The following is a 13,684-nucleotide window of genomic DNA, read 5'->3' as shown; positions in this document are numbered from 1 at the left end:
TTTTATGATATGTTTTATGTCCCTGCTGCATATTTTTCTGCACTTCCTGCCTGGTAAAATCTTTATCAGCAAGAGAAGACGTGAGGGTAAATTCTGGATAGCAATACAAACCCAACAGGAATTCAATTTTTTCCCCACTTTAAAAGCTCATCAAAACAAAAAAAACTGTTTTTGGCTTGACATACACTTTAAGTTACCACTTGTGTGCCACGACACGACTAGGGTGCATAACGATGGATCAGGTTTCCTCAGTTGGTTGGCTTTTATGAGAATACTGTTTGTCTTAGATTCAGGTTTGTAATGTGAGAATGCCCATTTGGGGAAGAGGCTGTGCCGGTAGATCATTGTCACACAACAGACAGAGGTAACCCCACATAGTTCACAGATAATCCATTTTCCCTTTGTAAGAGAGAAACACTGAGGAAATATCACATAGCAGACAAATAAACAAAAGAAGAAACACTTCCTACCTGGTGATGAGCACAGCGTTGTCGTGGTGAGCAATACCATTTTCTGGAATAGTGTTGCCATCACTCTGGTGTGAGAGAATAGATTTCTGCCATTTACAGAAGCTGTCGAGGGACTTGTCCGCATGGTGGTTTATCTCCAAGTTTGGCTGCAATACAACACACATACCAGGAATGTTCCAAGCAAATTACTAAGGTCAGTTGTTAAGCCTTTTGAAGACTAAAATGGGACTATAATTAGAAGCAGTGGTTTCTAGGAATAATCTCTCCTTGCCAATATTTATCTCTATAAAATCTGACCCGGAGTTCAGCCAGCGTATTACTGAACAGGCAGATTGTGTGTTCCAAATGTAATAGTGATTATGTCAATATAGCAATTTCACATTATCAGCTAAGAGGCATTTAACACGTCAGTAGGTCCACAGCACCACTGCTGAGATCGTAACAGCTAGACAAGTAGGAAAAATAAGCAGAGACATTCGAAGTGCAACATTTTCAACTGTATTCAAATGTGCTGCCACAATTCAGACAAGTATGAATGTATCATTTAAGACTACAGTCACACTTGGCGTGCATTTTTAACATTTGTCAAGCGCATTTTCAACCACTGATTCTGAAAGGGAGTACAGAACCTGAAAATATGAGTACCAAATGCTCTTCTACTTTCAGCACCTTTGTGAACGTAGCCTAAAGAAGGGGTATATTGTCATAAATTGGGATTTCCTAATGTACAAACATCAACTATAAAACCAAAGTTGAGGGCTGACTTGTCTCCTTCTAGGTCTAACTATTGGTTACAGAGCCTGCTGTAGATAACAGCCAGATGCTGAATAGGGAGAGCCCTTGACTTCACTTTACTCTATAAAGTCTGCATTTGCATAATATAATGCATTAGAGCCTACGCTGCGCACTGTGAATGGCCGGGCAATCTTCTGGGACCTGTGACGTGTCCCAGAAGATTGCAGGGAGGGAGGGAGGGGGGACAGGTGATCTTCCTTCTGGAGCCGCAGGGCCCTGGGAGGAAGTGGGAGCTGGATACCTCTAAAAAAAAGGGTATCCGCTCCCCCCCCAAAAAAAAATGACATGCCAAATGTGGCATGTCAGGGGGTCATCTGCACTTAAAGCGGAAGTTCCATTTTTGGGTGGAACTCCGCTTTAAGGCAAAGATTATTTTAATAGATTTCTAAACCCAAAAACAAAAATGTAATATATCGCAGAGCAGCATACTAATTACTACATTTAGTGGCTGCATTTGCTAAAATTTCTTTCAGGCTAATAAAATTTTCTGCAAGTATATAAAATAACTCTTTATCTTGCCAGAATTATATCAGTTTTACCAATTGCCTAATGTGAACTACAAAAGGACGCCTCCCTATGTAATGGAAGAGGGTTTAGTAGTCCAAATCAGGTGATCAGCCCTGTGATAAATATGGCGCCCTCTACAGATACAGTGGAGGAGTGAGTGTAGCCATTCGAAAATAGGAAGTATGTTATTCACAGGATCACAAAGTGAAAATAAAGGAAAAAAAAATACTGTTAAAAGAAAACTAATGCAGCCACCACATATAAGAACCAATAAGCTTTATTTTTGAGTTTAGCTATGCTTTGCTTCCTTCTAAATTAACTGTATTGTGAGAATGTGTGCATGATTGTGAAGAGATATCAGATTCTAATATCTTTCAAGGCCTAATGTTATACTGTATGTTCTTTAAAAGTGTTTTGTAAAAATCATTGCTATAACTTGATTTCCAGCAGGAAACAATAATTAAAACATAATAGTCGTCATATGACACTTCTGAGGAGACAGAACATTATCCATCTTCACACAACTTGACCAATCCACTGTTAACGGGAATGGCAATTTTCTAAATTGACTGATTATTGCATAAATTGTTCAGCTCCTTTTACTATGGTTTGGTTTGGTGATTTTACAAAACCTCAGTCAAACTTAGATTTTTGTAAATCAACACATATACCGCAAGTAGAAGTTCAAAGGAAGAGCTAGTCTGTACATTTAGATATTTTGTTTTATTTTATTTTTTTTATATCTTTGCACTACATGCTAATCTGGACATGGAAGACACAGAAAGGGCCTGAGTGGGAGACAATGGTGGCAACAATTAGGTGGGTAGGGAAGGAAAGAGCAAACACTTACACAAATCACTACAAGTTGTAGTTTTAACGACAATCTCTCTTTATCAGAACATGGGAATACAATGGAAAAAATGATGTTGAATTTAGGATCCAAGCATAAACATATGGTTCCATTAACATAAAAAGGCTCCAGATGTAATTTTATTTAGGTACATTGGCTAGCTACTCCTGGGATTTGTCCAGCCCTGAGTGATTTTTATGGAATCCCATGCTAAAATGATGTGCATTCATCATCCTAGATTGTAAAATACACACTGCCATTCATTTAAGAGCATTTTGCATACAAAACTATTGAGTGGCATGACATTTAGAAACTGATCTAACGGCATCAATACAGCATTAATGAGAAGGAAAGAAATGTAGGACCTTACCTGATCTTCCGTGAGGACTATTAGTCTGGTCACTATGATATTCACAACGTTTCCTAGGCTGGAATCACGATAAAGTTTGGCAACCTGACCTCCAGAAAAGAAGAAAAGACACAAAGTCAGACAATGACACCATAAGCCATGGAATATGCACTGTAAAAGAAACCAAATAAGCTTTTAAATAAGAATATGTCTTCCATGGTTTTTGTGCTTTCACTCACAGCATATTTCATTAAAAAATAAAGTTAAAGCTATTATGCTCCAGTAATCCATGCAATTATTGGTGAATTATGGGAAGCTTACATATAGCCAAGAATGATTCAAAAGGGCTACTTATAAGCCTGAGCAATGAAGTTATTCTATTTATTGTGATGACATCATAGTGTTACCTCTGTAATGGTACCAGGCGAGTGGGTGTAAAGTTATAATTGTGTTTAAAACTAGGATTCAATAATAAAGATTTTTGAATGATGACTAACTGTATCTACATTGATGTGAACAGGCCATGTCCACCAAGTGCAGAGGCTAATACTATTGGTAAAGGGCAGGCAAGTAAAAAGCAAATAGTTTGCTTTGTGCTTCAGGAGGACTCAGGAGGTGTTTTTGGACTAGATTGCATGAATGGCCTCATCTTCTCTCCAAATCTGCCCTTCATAATAAACTTTAACTCAAATTTCCAGTGCCAGATCCTCCATGGTCATTACAGACTCTGGCATTTTACAAAAGCTTAACCTTGACTTTGAAAGATTTTGGGATCCTGTATCTATCCAGGCATAAAGAAACTGATCTGACAACCAGGGCAGATACTTGCATGTACCAACAGTTGCCTTAAAAGTACAAGTGATGTTAATTAATACATTTCAGTGAATTTGACTCCTTCACTTTTTTTTTAAAGATATATTTATTGAACTTATAGCAGAAGAAAAAAAAAATAAAACAACAAAACACCATACAATTGTACAAAGAAATCCAATGCACAAGCAGACTCCTTCACTTTAATGTTCAAATACTAGATATTTCTGCTTTACACAAGGGTTACACCTGCCCCAGGAGCTAAGTAGTCATTGCACCTAAAATATTATATATTGTACACGCCCTGACTTCTGCAACCTAAATTAATTGCATAAGGGCATATAGAAGCCCTACTCAATCCTGGAGACAAAAAAAAAGTTCAACTGAAAAATTGCCAGTCAAGTTCTCAACTGCTAAACAAGGGCTCCAATATTACATGCAATATTAAAGGAGTTAAAGAGGATGTAAACCCACCACTCACCCAGTATAAACTAATGGCACGGTATTAATATATATATATATATATATATATATATATATACATGCAAGCCTCCTACATGTATCCCTACCTTGCAAATGTCACCCCCTTCAGCAGTAGGAGCCCTGCAAAACTCTGAATTGGTGTGTCTCTTTGCCAGAGCTTGGAGGTGGAGTCGTGATGTCACAAGACTCTCCGTCCACCTCTACACTCTCCTACTCTTTCTGCTGGGTGCTGACTGCACCATGAATATCCTCCTCAGTTACACTGATCACGCCCCATGATGAGTAACATCCAGTCAAAACTCAAGAAAGGCACCACATGACTTCAGCATGCCCAATCATGCTGAGGTGTGGAGTAGCCAATCCTGGGGGAGCTGGAGAAGAAAGGAGGAGGGATGTGAAGTTGGAATCATAAAACATCTCTCTCTCTCTCATGCAGTGCATGAGATAAGGAAATCAAATGTCAGACACAGCAGTGGGGGATGTGGTGACACAAACTTATCTCCGTGTTGTTTTTTATCTTACTGAAAAAAGACAAGAGGATTGCTCAGAGCTGGATTAACTCTTCGTGGCAAGACTGGGCATGGGTGAATTTGACATCCTCTACTGTACCAGGAAGAAGTCTTCATTAAAAAATGTTTTTTCAGATTTACATCCACTTTAACTCAGTTAGCTGTTTTTCATTTGTATTATATTTTTACACAGATACTCTTACAGTTTATACCCAACTATTATTCCAGATTAGAATGATGGATTTAGAAATGCTACACAGATTTCGATGCCCAAATCTCCTCTTCTTTCGGCTATTCCATTTTCTGACATTTGGCACTCCGCAGCTGTCAGAATACTCAAACAGTGACTACAACTGATTGGCAGCAGTCACTGTTCAGCCAACAAATTTCCACACGGCCCCTCTTGAGATTGAAGTTTGCTGAGCTGGGTGGTACCATCAGGGCCACCCACAGATTGAATTTTGGCTGATTCATCAGGAAACTGAAACAAAACTCAATCCATGTATGGCCAACTTTATTTAGCAAGGCAATAGCAATTTGTAAACAGCAGTTATTCAAAGTAACCAGTTAAAGTGTTTGTTACCCCAGCATTTCATATTCCTGTTATGTACCTGCTGTGCCATGCACTTGTATGAAAAATTATCTTGTTCTCTTTGTATTGCTTCTCATGTTTGAAATCCCTGGTGTTCCTGTCAGTCCCTCTGTTTTCCTATTAAAAACAAATCACACTGAGCTAGAGAGCACAGCACGGTCAGTTCTCTAGCTATGCTGGGAAGTCAGCCTGCTCTCCTCCAATAATCAGACTTGTCCTGACACGCCTCCCCTGCAGAGCGTTTCACTGGGAAGCTCAGTGTGATGTTGTTTCTCCTCCCCCCCCAGCTCTCATGCAGCTGAGAACAGGGGGAACAGAGTTTATGTGATCACTTATAAAAAAAGGGAAAGGAAAAAAGGTATTTAGAATGTTTTTAAATAAAGTATCTATACAGAAATGGTTTGCCTTTCATTTCTAATTTAAACTGAGTGGGTTGTTTTACAAGGTGGTCTTTACAATCATTTTAACATACATCTGATAATTTGATTACACTTAATTGAAATGTGATTGGTTTCTCCTAACTACATATTGCCATTACTGTATTTATTAGCTTAAAAAATAATTTTGTTTGTCCCTGTATTTTATCTCAACACAAAATTCACCCGGTTCTATACACAAGATTCATTGTCCTTAGATATGGTGACTGCATTAATACAGAGGTACAGAAATCATGAGCCTTGTAACCTCCTGTGCACTGAACTGGACGGTTATCAGATCTCACTAGCCCTCTTTTACAAAACACCTTCCCCCTATGTTATAGAGGTAATGGGAGGGAGATGTATTTGTAGTCTAAACCAGGAGAGCTTCCTAGGCTGACAAAACTGTTCCTCCAAAGATACAGTGCAGGGAATAAGTGTTGTCACCCTAAAACAGGAAGTGTGATATTGGCAGGATCACTAGTTGAAAATAATTCAATAATAGCCTAGCAACCACCACATCTAAGGACTGAAAACCTACATTACATTTTTGTTCTTGGGTTTAGATACATTTAAGAGTTTCTGATGGTTCCTAAATTCAATACGTCTCTTGAACTATAAAATATTTTGCCCACCCTAATTTTTGAAAACACATTACACAATAAAGAAAACATTAAATTAAAATATACAAAGATCACTGTACATAAAAATAACTGTCTAAAGTATCTTAGGGGAAAAAACACAGTTCCTACATCTAGTGTATGGCTGTTTTAGAACCCAGAAGGAACTAATTTCTTCATGATCTAATTTCCCTTCATTATCTGACAGATCACACTTAGCCAGTGTAGACTGCTGGTTGCTGGCTCTGATTGCACAGTAATAAATGTACACCTACATGAGGTAGCATGTGGAGGTAATTCTAGTCAGCACTATAAATTACAGGATGACATCAGTGTCTCTCCAGCCACTACAGCAGCACAATGAATAAAGCATTCACAATGATAAAAGAAAAGCAACAGGTAATTGACACTTGTAAATGTGAACAGAGGAGTCAGTGTGCACAACTAGCTCTTGCTGAGCGGATCCAGTAGACACTTGATGTTACAAGCCACAAAGTGCGCTCGTAGATAATGTCAGCTACTTAACTGGAAAGGCTCCAAGTCCTCTTTTGAATTACATCAAAAAGGAACAATTATAATAATTACTCTGCATTTACAGAGGTGTATGTTTTCACTTTATTTCAGCTCCTTATTTAATTAGAAATATATGATATTCAGAGTCACTGTACACAAGCGCTTCTGTTTAAAGTTTCCATGCCATCTGAGTTGAGGAGTGAACATTTCAGGGGACCATTAACAGCAAAATCCATCACCCCAGTGGTAAAGACTCCGGCATTGTTAATGTATGCACCAGGGATCTTGGGTGATCTTGGGAGGGGTTTAAAATGCAACTGTGGCCATACTACATCCAATAAAATATTCACACATTCTTAAAAAAGCAGTAATCAAGTTTAAAAATAAGATGCCAATGATCTCTGTAGCTACAACCACTATGGAGCACTTTATACTCAACTTTACCGCAGAAACACTGCAGCCCTTCTCTAAGCTGCCTCAGATCATTTTGCTGCACCTCCCAGAAATGAATGGTCAGCCCTTCAGCCTTCTAATCCTTATGTAGCACCCTTGTCCTAAACAAGGCTGCTAGTAAATTTAGTTGTGCTAGGTGGTAACTAGCCTGGATAATTTGTAGTCTTGATCAAATGTTTTTTCCCCTAAGCTTGAGTTTAATTGTAATCTCTCTCTTCTGTCAATAGGTGGTACTGTTGCATTTGGCATAAGGATGACAGATTGCAGTGAATTCGGGTTATGAGTAAATATGCTGTCTCAGCCAATTAGCAGGAGTTTCCTTTGGCCGCTTTGCATGCTGGGATAAGCTATTTACTTGGAAGAAGTCAGGTGATCCGGTTTCATTCCACCCGGGCTGCGGCCTGGGTGGATGTGTGAGGAGCAGCAGCAGAGGTGTAGGCCTGAAGCCTAATCACATGTGTAGAGGCTCAGCCCAAGGGGAGCTTGATCGTTGTCAGGGACAACCACTCTTGTTGCCGGAGGGAGGTGTCAAAGGGATGGAGTTCTGAAGGAGTACCAGATCAGATGCTTCACTAGCCGGGGATGGTAAGTGGGAAAGCTTTAGTAGAGATTCATCCAGGAATACAGCGGGTAGCTGTGAGTAAAGCTTGATGGAGTACAACGGGTAGCTGTAAGTAGAGCTTGAAGATAAATACAGTGGGCAGCTGTGAGTCAAGCCTGAGGGATTCAGTGGGTAGCTGAGAGTCTGAGGAACCCAGCAGGTAGTGTGGGTTAAGCTTGAAGAATACAGCGGGTAGTTATGAGTGAAGCTTGAAAAGTCCAGCAGGTAGCTGGAAGCTAAGCTTAAGGGTCTACAGTGGGATACTGTGAGTTGGGCTTGAAGATCTACAGTGGGATACTGTGAGAGAAGGTGTTGCCATAGGAGACAGCAGTTGCTACAAGATACAGCTCGCTGCATTCAGCTTAAAGGCCATTTTTCTGTATTGCTGTCTGCCTAGTTCTATTTTTGTCTGTGGAGTCTGCCAAGTTTCTATTGCATTTGCCTAAGGGTGCCCTGTGCCCTAACCCTCTCTCCCACATTTCCTGTTATAAGAAATAAAAACCTCTTTATTAATTTTTAAAAGTGACTGCCGCCCATCTTTCCATCTTGCACTACACCCACCATGCCTAGTAACCTGCAACTGAGGAGGAATGTCAGCTCTCCCTGACTCTGGGGGTCACCATCAGGCCCTTAGAGGTCAGGGAGCCGGCACATTTACAAATGTATAACACAAAACAGGTGCATTGGAAAAGCAGAGCAGACTGCTGAGAGAGCCAACTTAGAAAATGTCCACAGGGTAATTTGAGGATGAATGGCTCCAGACCGCCTGCAGCTAGATCAGTCAGTGAGGGCTTGTTATAAAGCTCATTTACTGCTTGTTAAAATGAAAATGTTTGATTGCTCCCACAGGTTTTTTTTAGAATGTATGTTGAGTGTCCCTCCTGGCATCTCAGCACAAAACCTAAGAACAAGTAATTTATATGTAACATAAACGAGGTTGGAAATATTAATTTTTAATTAGTTAATCATTCAGTCCAATTATGTACAAAGTAGCCACCATGGAGTACACTGGTATAAAAGAAAATTATGTAAACTGGAATGCCCCCATACAGTAGACACCATAAGACAATGGAAAGAATATGGCTGATGTTTTGCTCATCCCGCACTGCAGCGATCTGAGCCCTAAGCACTGCCATACAGGTGTAGGTGGAGGCTTTCTGACCATATGCAAGTACTATCATTAAATCTACATAAGATCTTTTGGGGGATACCTCAGAGTATATATCTTGCTGCTGAAGCACCCATCCATGTCAATGCCACACTCAAGTAAATTATTCTGTTCAGGGGAGCACTGAGATTTCAGATCGCTCAAAAAATGTATAATGTTTGGGTATTCAGAGCACATTTTCAGAGTCTTTTGAAAGCCCATCCTATCCAACCCACTTATACTCGCCTTCACCACCACTACATTGTTCCATTAAAGCCCTGGTGAAATAATTGGTGCTTTTGGGTATGTAGTAACATGGACCTCCTCCTCTGTCCAATTGCCTTGTCTGAACACTGTCATGTGATGGAAGGGGGTGATGCCATTAACCCTTTGTAAGTTCCGACCCCATCTGACATAAAACTTAAACAGAGTTTGACTCCTGGCTCAACTAGAAGTATAGGAAAGATGAGCTTTCAAGAGACTCTACCACTCTGCTCTGAATGGGAAATTGACAGTGTTTCCTAAAATACAACTGCACTGTGCCCCAGGAGCCCCCTACATTTTTATGCAATTGCAAAATTGCAATTGCAAAAATAAACAACAAACATGTCATATTTACCTGCTCTGTGTAATTGGTTTTGCACAGAGCAGCCTGGATCCTCCTCTTCTCGGGTCCCTCTTTGCTGCTCCTGGTCCCTCCCTCCTATCGAGTGCCTCCGCAGTCAGCAGCTTCCTTTGGGGGAACTGGAGCCGAGTCACAGCTCCGTGTGTCCATTCAGACACGGAACCTGACCCGGCCCCACCCCCCCTCTCCCCTGATTGGCTGACTGACTTTGATTAGTGCCAATGGCGCCTCTGCTGTGTCTCAGCCAATCAGGAGGAGTGCCCCAGACGGCTTAGACATTCGTGGACATCGCTTGAGAGAGATGGGGCTCAGGTAAGTAATTAGGAGATTGCTGGGGTGGCTGTTACACACAAAAGTTTTTTTTAACTTAATGCATAAAATGCATTAAAGTGTTACTAAACCCTTGTTTGTTTTTTTTTTAAATAATAAACATATTATACTTACCTCTACTGTGCAGTTAGTTTTGCACAGATTGGCCCTGAATCCCGTCTTCTGGGGTCCCCGGGCGTTGCTCGCAGCTCCTCCTGGCATCCGGAAACCCCTAGGAGAAGCGCTCTCCCAGGGAGTTAACGTGCGAGTGCGCTCCCGAGTCCAGCATTTGCGTTCATAGACACAGACACGGACTCGGCCCCGCCACCTGGTGCCCGGGTCATTGGATTTGATTGACAGCAGTGGGAGCCAATGACTGCGGTGCTATCAATCTGCCCAATCAAGAGCCGAGAACCCCGGCCAGAGAGGTAGAGCGCATCTCTGGTGGGGGAACGAACGGGCTCAGGTGAGTAAAATGGGGGGGCAACTGAGTGACAGAAGTTTTTCACCTAAATGCATAGGATGCATTTAGGTGAAAAAACAGGAGGATTTACAACCCCTTTAAGCCTGGGTTCGCACTAGCGCAATCTCAGAGATCGCATGTGATTCGCACTCACATGGCTGAACTCACATTGGATTTGCACAGAAAATAGTGCAGGCACTTGTTTTTTCCCGCTCTAGAATCAGATCGCATGGGTGTTCTCACCTATGCGATCCAATTCCTGTGCGAGTTTACAGTTCGCATTGCGATCTCTGAACTAAACTGGGGGTGTCATTAACTTTGTTAATAACACCCGCAATGGTTTGCACAAGGCAGTGTAAACTGCCTACGGAAGAGGAGCTATGCAGGAACCGGTGCTGGAATCGTGCTGGTTCCCGCATCACACCAGTGTGAACCAAGAGTAAGATAAAAAAAACTTCTGCCTTTACAACTCCTTTAGACCCCTTTCACACTGAGGCACTTTTCAGGCGCTTTCATGCCAAAAAAAGCACCTGAAAAGCTCCCGAAAACCTATTTCCATTAAAATCAATGAATGCTTTCACACTGGGGCAGTGCACTGGCAGGGTGGTGAAAAAACACCCCTCTCCATTGAAATAAATGGAAAGCTCTTCAAAAGCACCTGAAAAGATCCTCAAAAGCACTCAGTGTTCTACTGGCAGTTTAGAAGCGCCTCAGTGTGAAAGGGGCCTTAAGTTACATTGTGGTGCTTACTTTCAGTCACTTTATGTTTTGGCTGAGACAAGCTTGAACAAATTACTCCTAATTGTCTGACAGACGTTTTGCACACCATCACTGCTTTCTGCACTGCGTTTATAATTAAGCCTCAACATGGGATACATAACTGTTAAACAAGTGTTCTCAACTTGATTAAACAATGTTTCTCTATATAAGATCTAGCATAATCGCTGGCAGATGTCAACTCGTCTAAACTAGTATTTTCCAACTTTTTATTTCAACTATTAAATTATATATGCTGTTATAAAAGCAAATGAATAAGATGTACCTACTTGCATGTATCGCTATTTTCAAGTACCCCTTATGCATGAAGAGTACCTATTCTTTAAATGTTATTAAGCACCCAGGGAACCTGTGAGAAGTACACCTGGGTTTCACATACTGCTGGTTAGGAAACATTATCTTACTTTCTGGCTTCTGTTTTAAACAGAAAAGTTACTTTTATGACACACATATGGGGGAGATTTACTAAAACTGGAGCATTCAGAATTTGGTGCACCTGTGCATGGTAGCCAATCAGCTTCTAACTTCAGCTTGTTAAGCTTTGAAAATAAAACCTGGAAACTGGTTGGTTTCTATGCACATCTGTGCTAGATTTTGCACTCTCCACTTTTAGTAAATCAACCCCTATGCGTCAAGTGTAATCTCGGTTCCCATACATGTGTCACGATTAGCATCATTCAGCCATGTAACACTTTCCAGACAAATTTTCTATTCAGTACTGATAGCTCAGGCTATCACAAATATGGCAGTACAGACTTGGGCGCTAGCAATGGGCCAGTGATGGATAAAGGGGTCAAACTTACAATATTCATTACGCTCAATATGTAGTGTTCAATATCCTTTCGTCCATGGTATCCCACCATCATTTTGTCAGCCACCACAAGTGTCTCCACGAACCGTTCGACACTAACCGATCTCCTCTGCCGGCGAGGACCATTTTCTGTGTCATTATCCGATGGCACCGTAGGGGTAGTAAATGTATGATTTAACCACCAGGGTTTATGGTTTCCAGTGACATCTAAGGGAAAATCAAATATTAAATGACATAAACTAAATATGGTCTCCCATGCGAAGGTGTCCATGTGCCTACCAATTTGCTTTTGAAGTAAAATTAAAGTAAAATGAAACCCTAACTGGATACTATTTTATTTGCTAAAGCATATATCATAGGCAATCACTATGTTTTTTTTTTTTTTGAGCCTGGGTTCACACTAGCCGATCACATGCGATCTCTGAGCAATGCGAGTTCAGCCATACAGTTGTATGGCTGAACTCGCATTGGATTCGCACAGAAAATAGTGCAAGGACTAGTTTTTCCCCACACTAGAATGGATCGCATGGGTGTTCTCAACTATCCGATTCGATTTCTGTGCGAGTTTACAGTTCGCACTGCGATCTCTGAATTAAACTGCGGGTGTCATTACACCTGCAGCGGTTTGCACAAGGCAGTGTGAACTGCCTGCGAGAGAGGAGCGATGTGGGAAACTGCGCTGGAATTGCGCCGGTTCCCGCATCGCACTAGTGTGCACCTAGGGTGAAGCTGAACTCCTCTACTGTGTTCCTGGTATGAGACTGGAAGTCGGTATGCTGAATGTAGTCGCAGCTATATACAGTTTACACCACACATCCAGCAGCCTCACATGCTAGTGAGGGACATATTTTGTTTGGGTCAAGCTGGCCCGTAAATAAAGTGTATGAAAAGATGGAGTTCAGCTTTAAATCAGCTTTTGTTGTATCTCTCTGCATGCAGCAACTTCCTGTACATACATACAATCCAGTGTTTGCTGTTCATCATTTCTAAGGCTTCATGCATACTGGGACTTTTAGAAATGCTTTTCTCCCAGCAGGAGAAAAGCAGCTTCAAAAACGCACCCAAGCCACGTTTTTGCAACTGTGTTTAGGCGTGTTTAGGAGCATCTTTCTTTATTTAATTGGCCAGAATATTAATTTATTCTGGCCATTAAAATGAAAAAACATTCAAGCGCTAAACATGCCTAGCGCTTAGGTGCGGTTAGATGTGCTTAGCTGCATTTAGGAGCGTTTTGGCATTTTTTCTTTGTCTAAACGGTCCTTTGTTTAATGCACAAGTGATTGATCTTTTTTTCTGCCTCTAAACACCTGTAAATGCCTATGTGTGCACAGACCCATAGGCTAACATGGAGGGGCATTTAAAGGCAGAAAAAAAAAACATCAAACGCCCGTAAAACAGGAATTTTTTAGCTCAAATGTGCAAGAAGCATCAGGGAGGCTTTACTGGTGGTAACAAAAGTAGACCATGCCATGGTGTTCATTGGAAAAACATGCAACAGTGTGACAACCCAGACCGCTGTCCCCCTATAACAGGAAGTACTCTTAACAACAGCCTTCACAGCAGGATTACTATGTATGATACCAA

At 41.1% G+C, this 13,684-nt stretch overlaps 1 protein-coding gene across 1 annotated transcript in view; it reads right to left on the bottom strand.

Annotated features, from left to right (window-relative positions):
• The window catches only part of ADAMTS6 (ADAM metallopeptidase with thrombospondin type 1 motif 6), a 504,558-nt gene that overhangs the window by 355,289 nt on the left and 135,585 nt on the right, over positions 1-13,684 (bottom strand). The window contains exons 5-7 of the mRNA XM_073623564.1: positions 12,093-12,307; positions 2,993-3,076; positions 471-616 (exon numbers count right to left, since the gene is read on the bottom strand). Of these exons, the coding sequence (XP_073479665.1) occupies positions 471-616; positions 2,993-3,076; positions 12,093-12,307 (445 nt within the window). The remainder of the gene's footprint in view (positions 1-470; positions 617-2,992; positions 3,077-12,092; positions 12,308-13,684) is intronic.

The sequence above is a fragment of the Aquarana catesbeiana genome, linkage group LG01 (assembly GCF_042186555.1).
Source record: "Aquarana catesbeiana isolate 2022-GZ linkage group LG01, ASM4218655v1, whole genome shotgun sequence".
NCBI classification, from domain to species: Eukaryota; Metazoa; Chordata; class Amphibia; order Anura; family Ranidae; genus Aquarana; species Aquarana catesbeiana.
The sequence above is the reverse complement of the archived record's forward strand: the minus strand, read 5'-3'. Positions and strand labels throughout refer to the sequence as shown.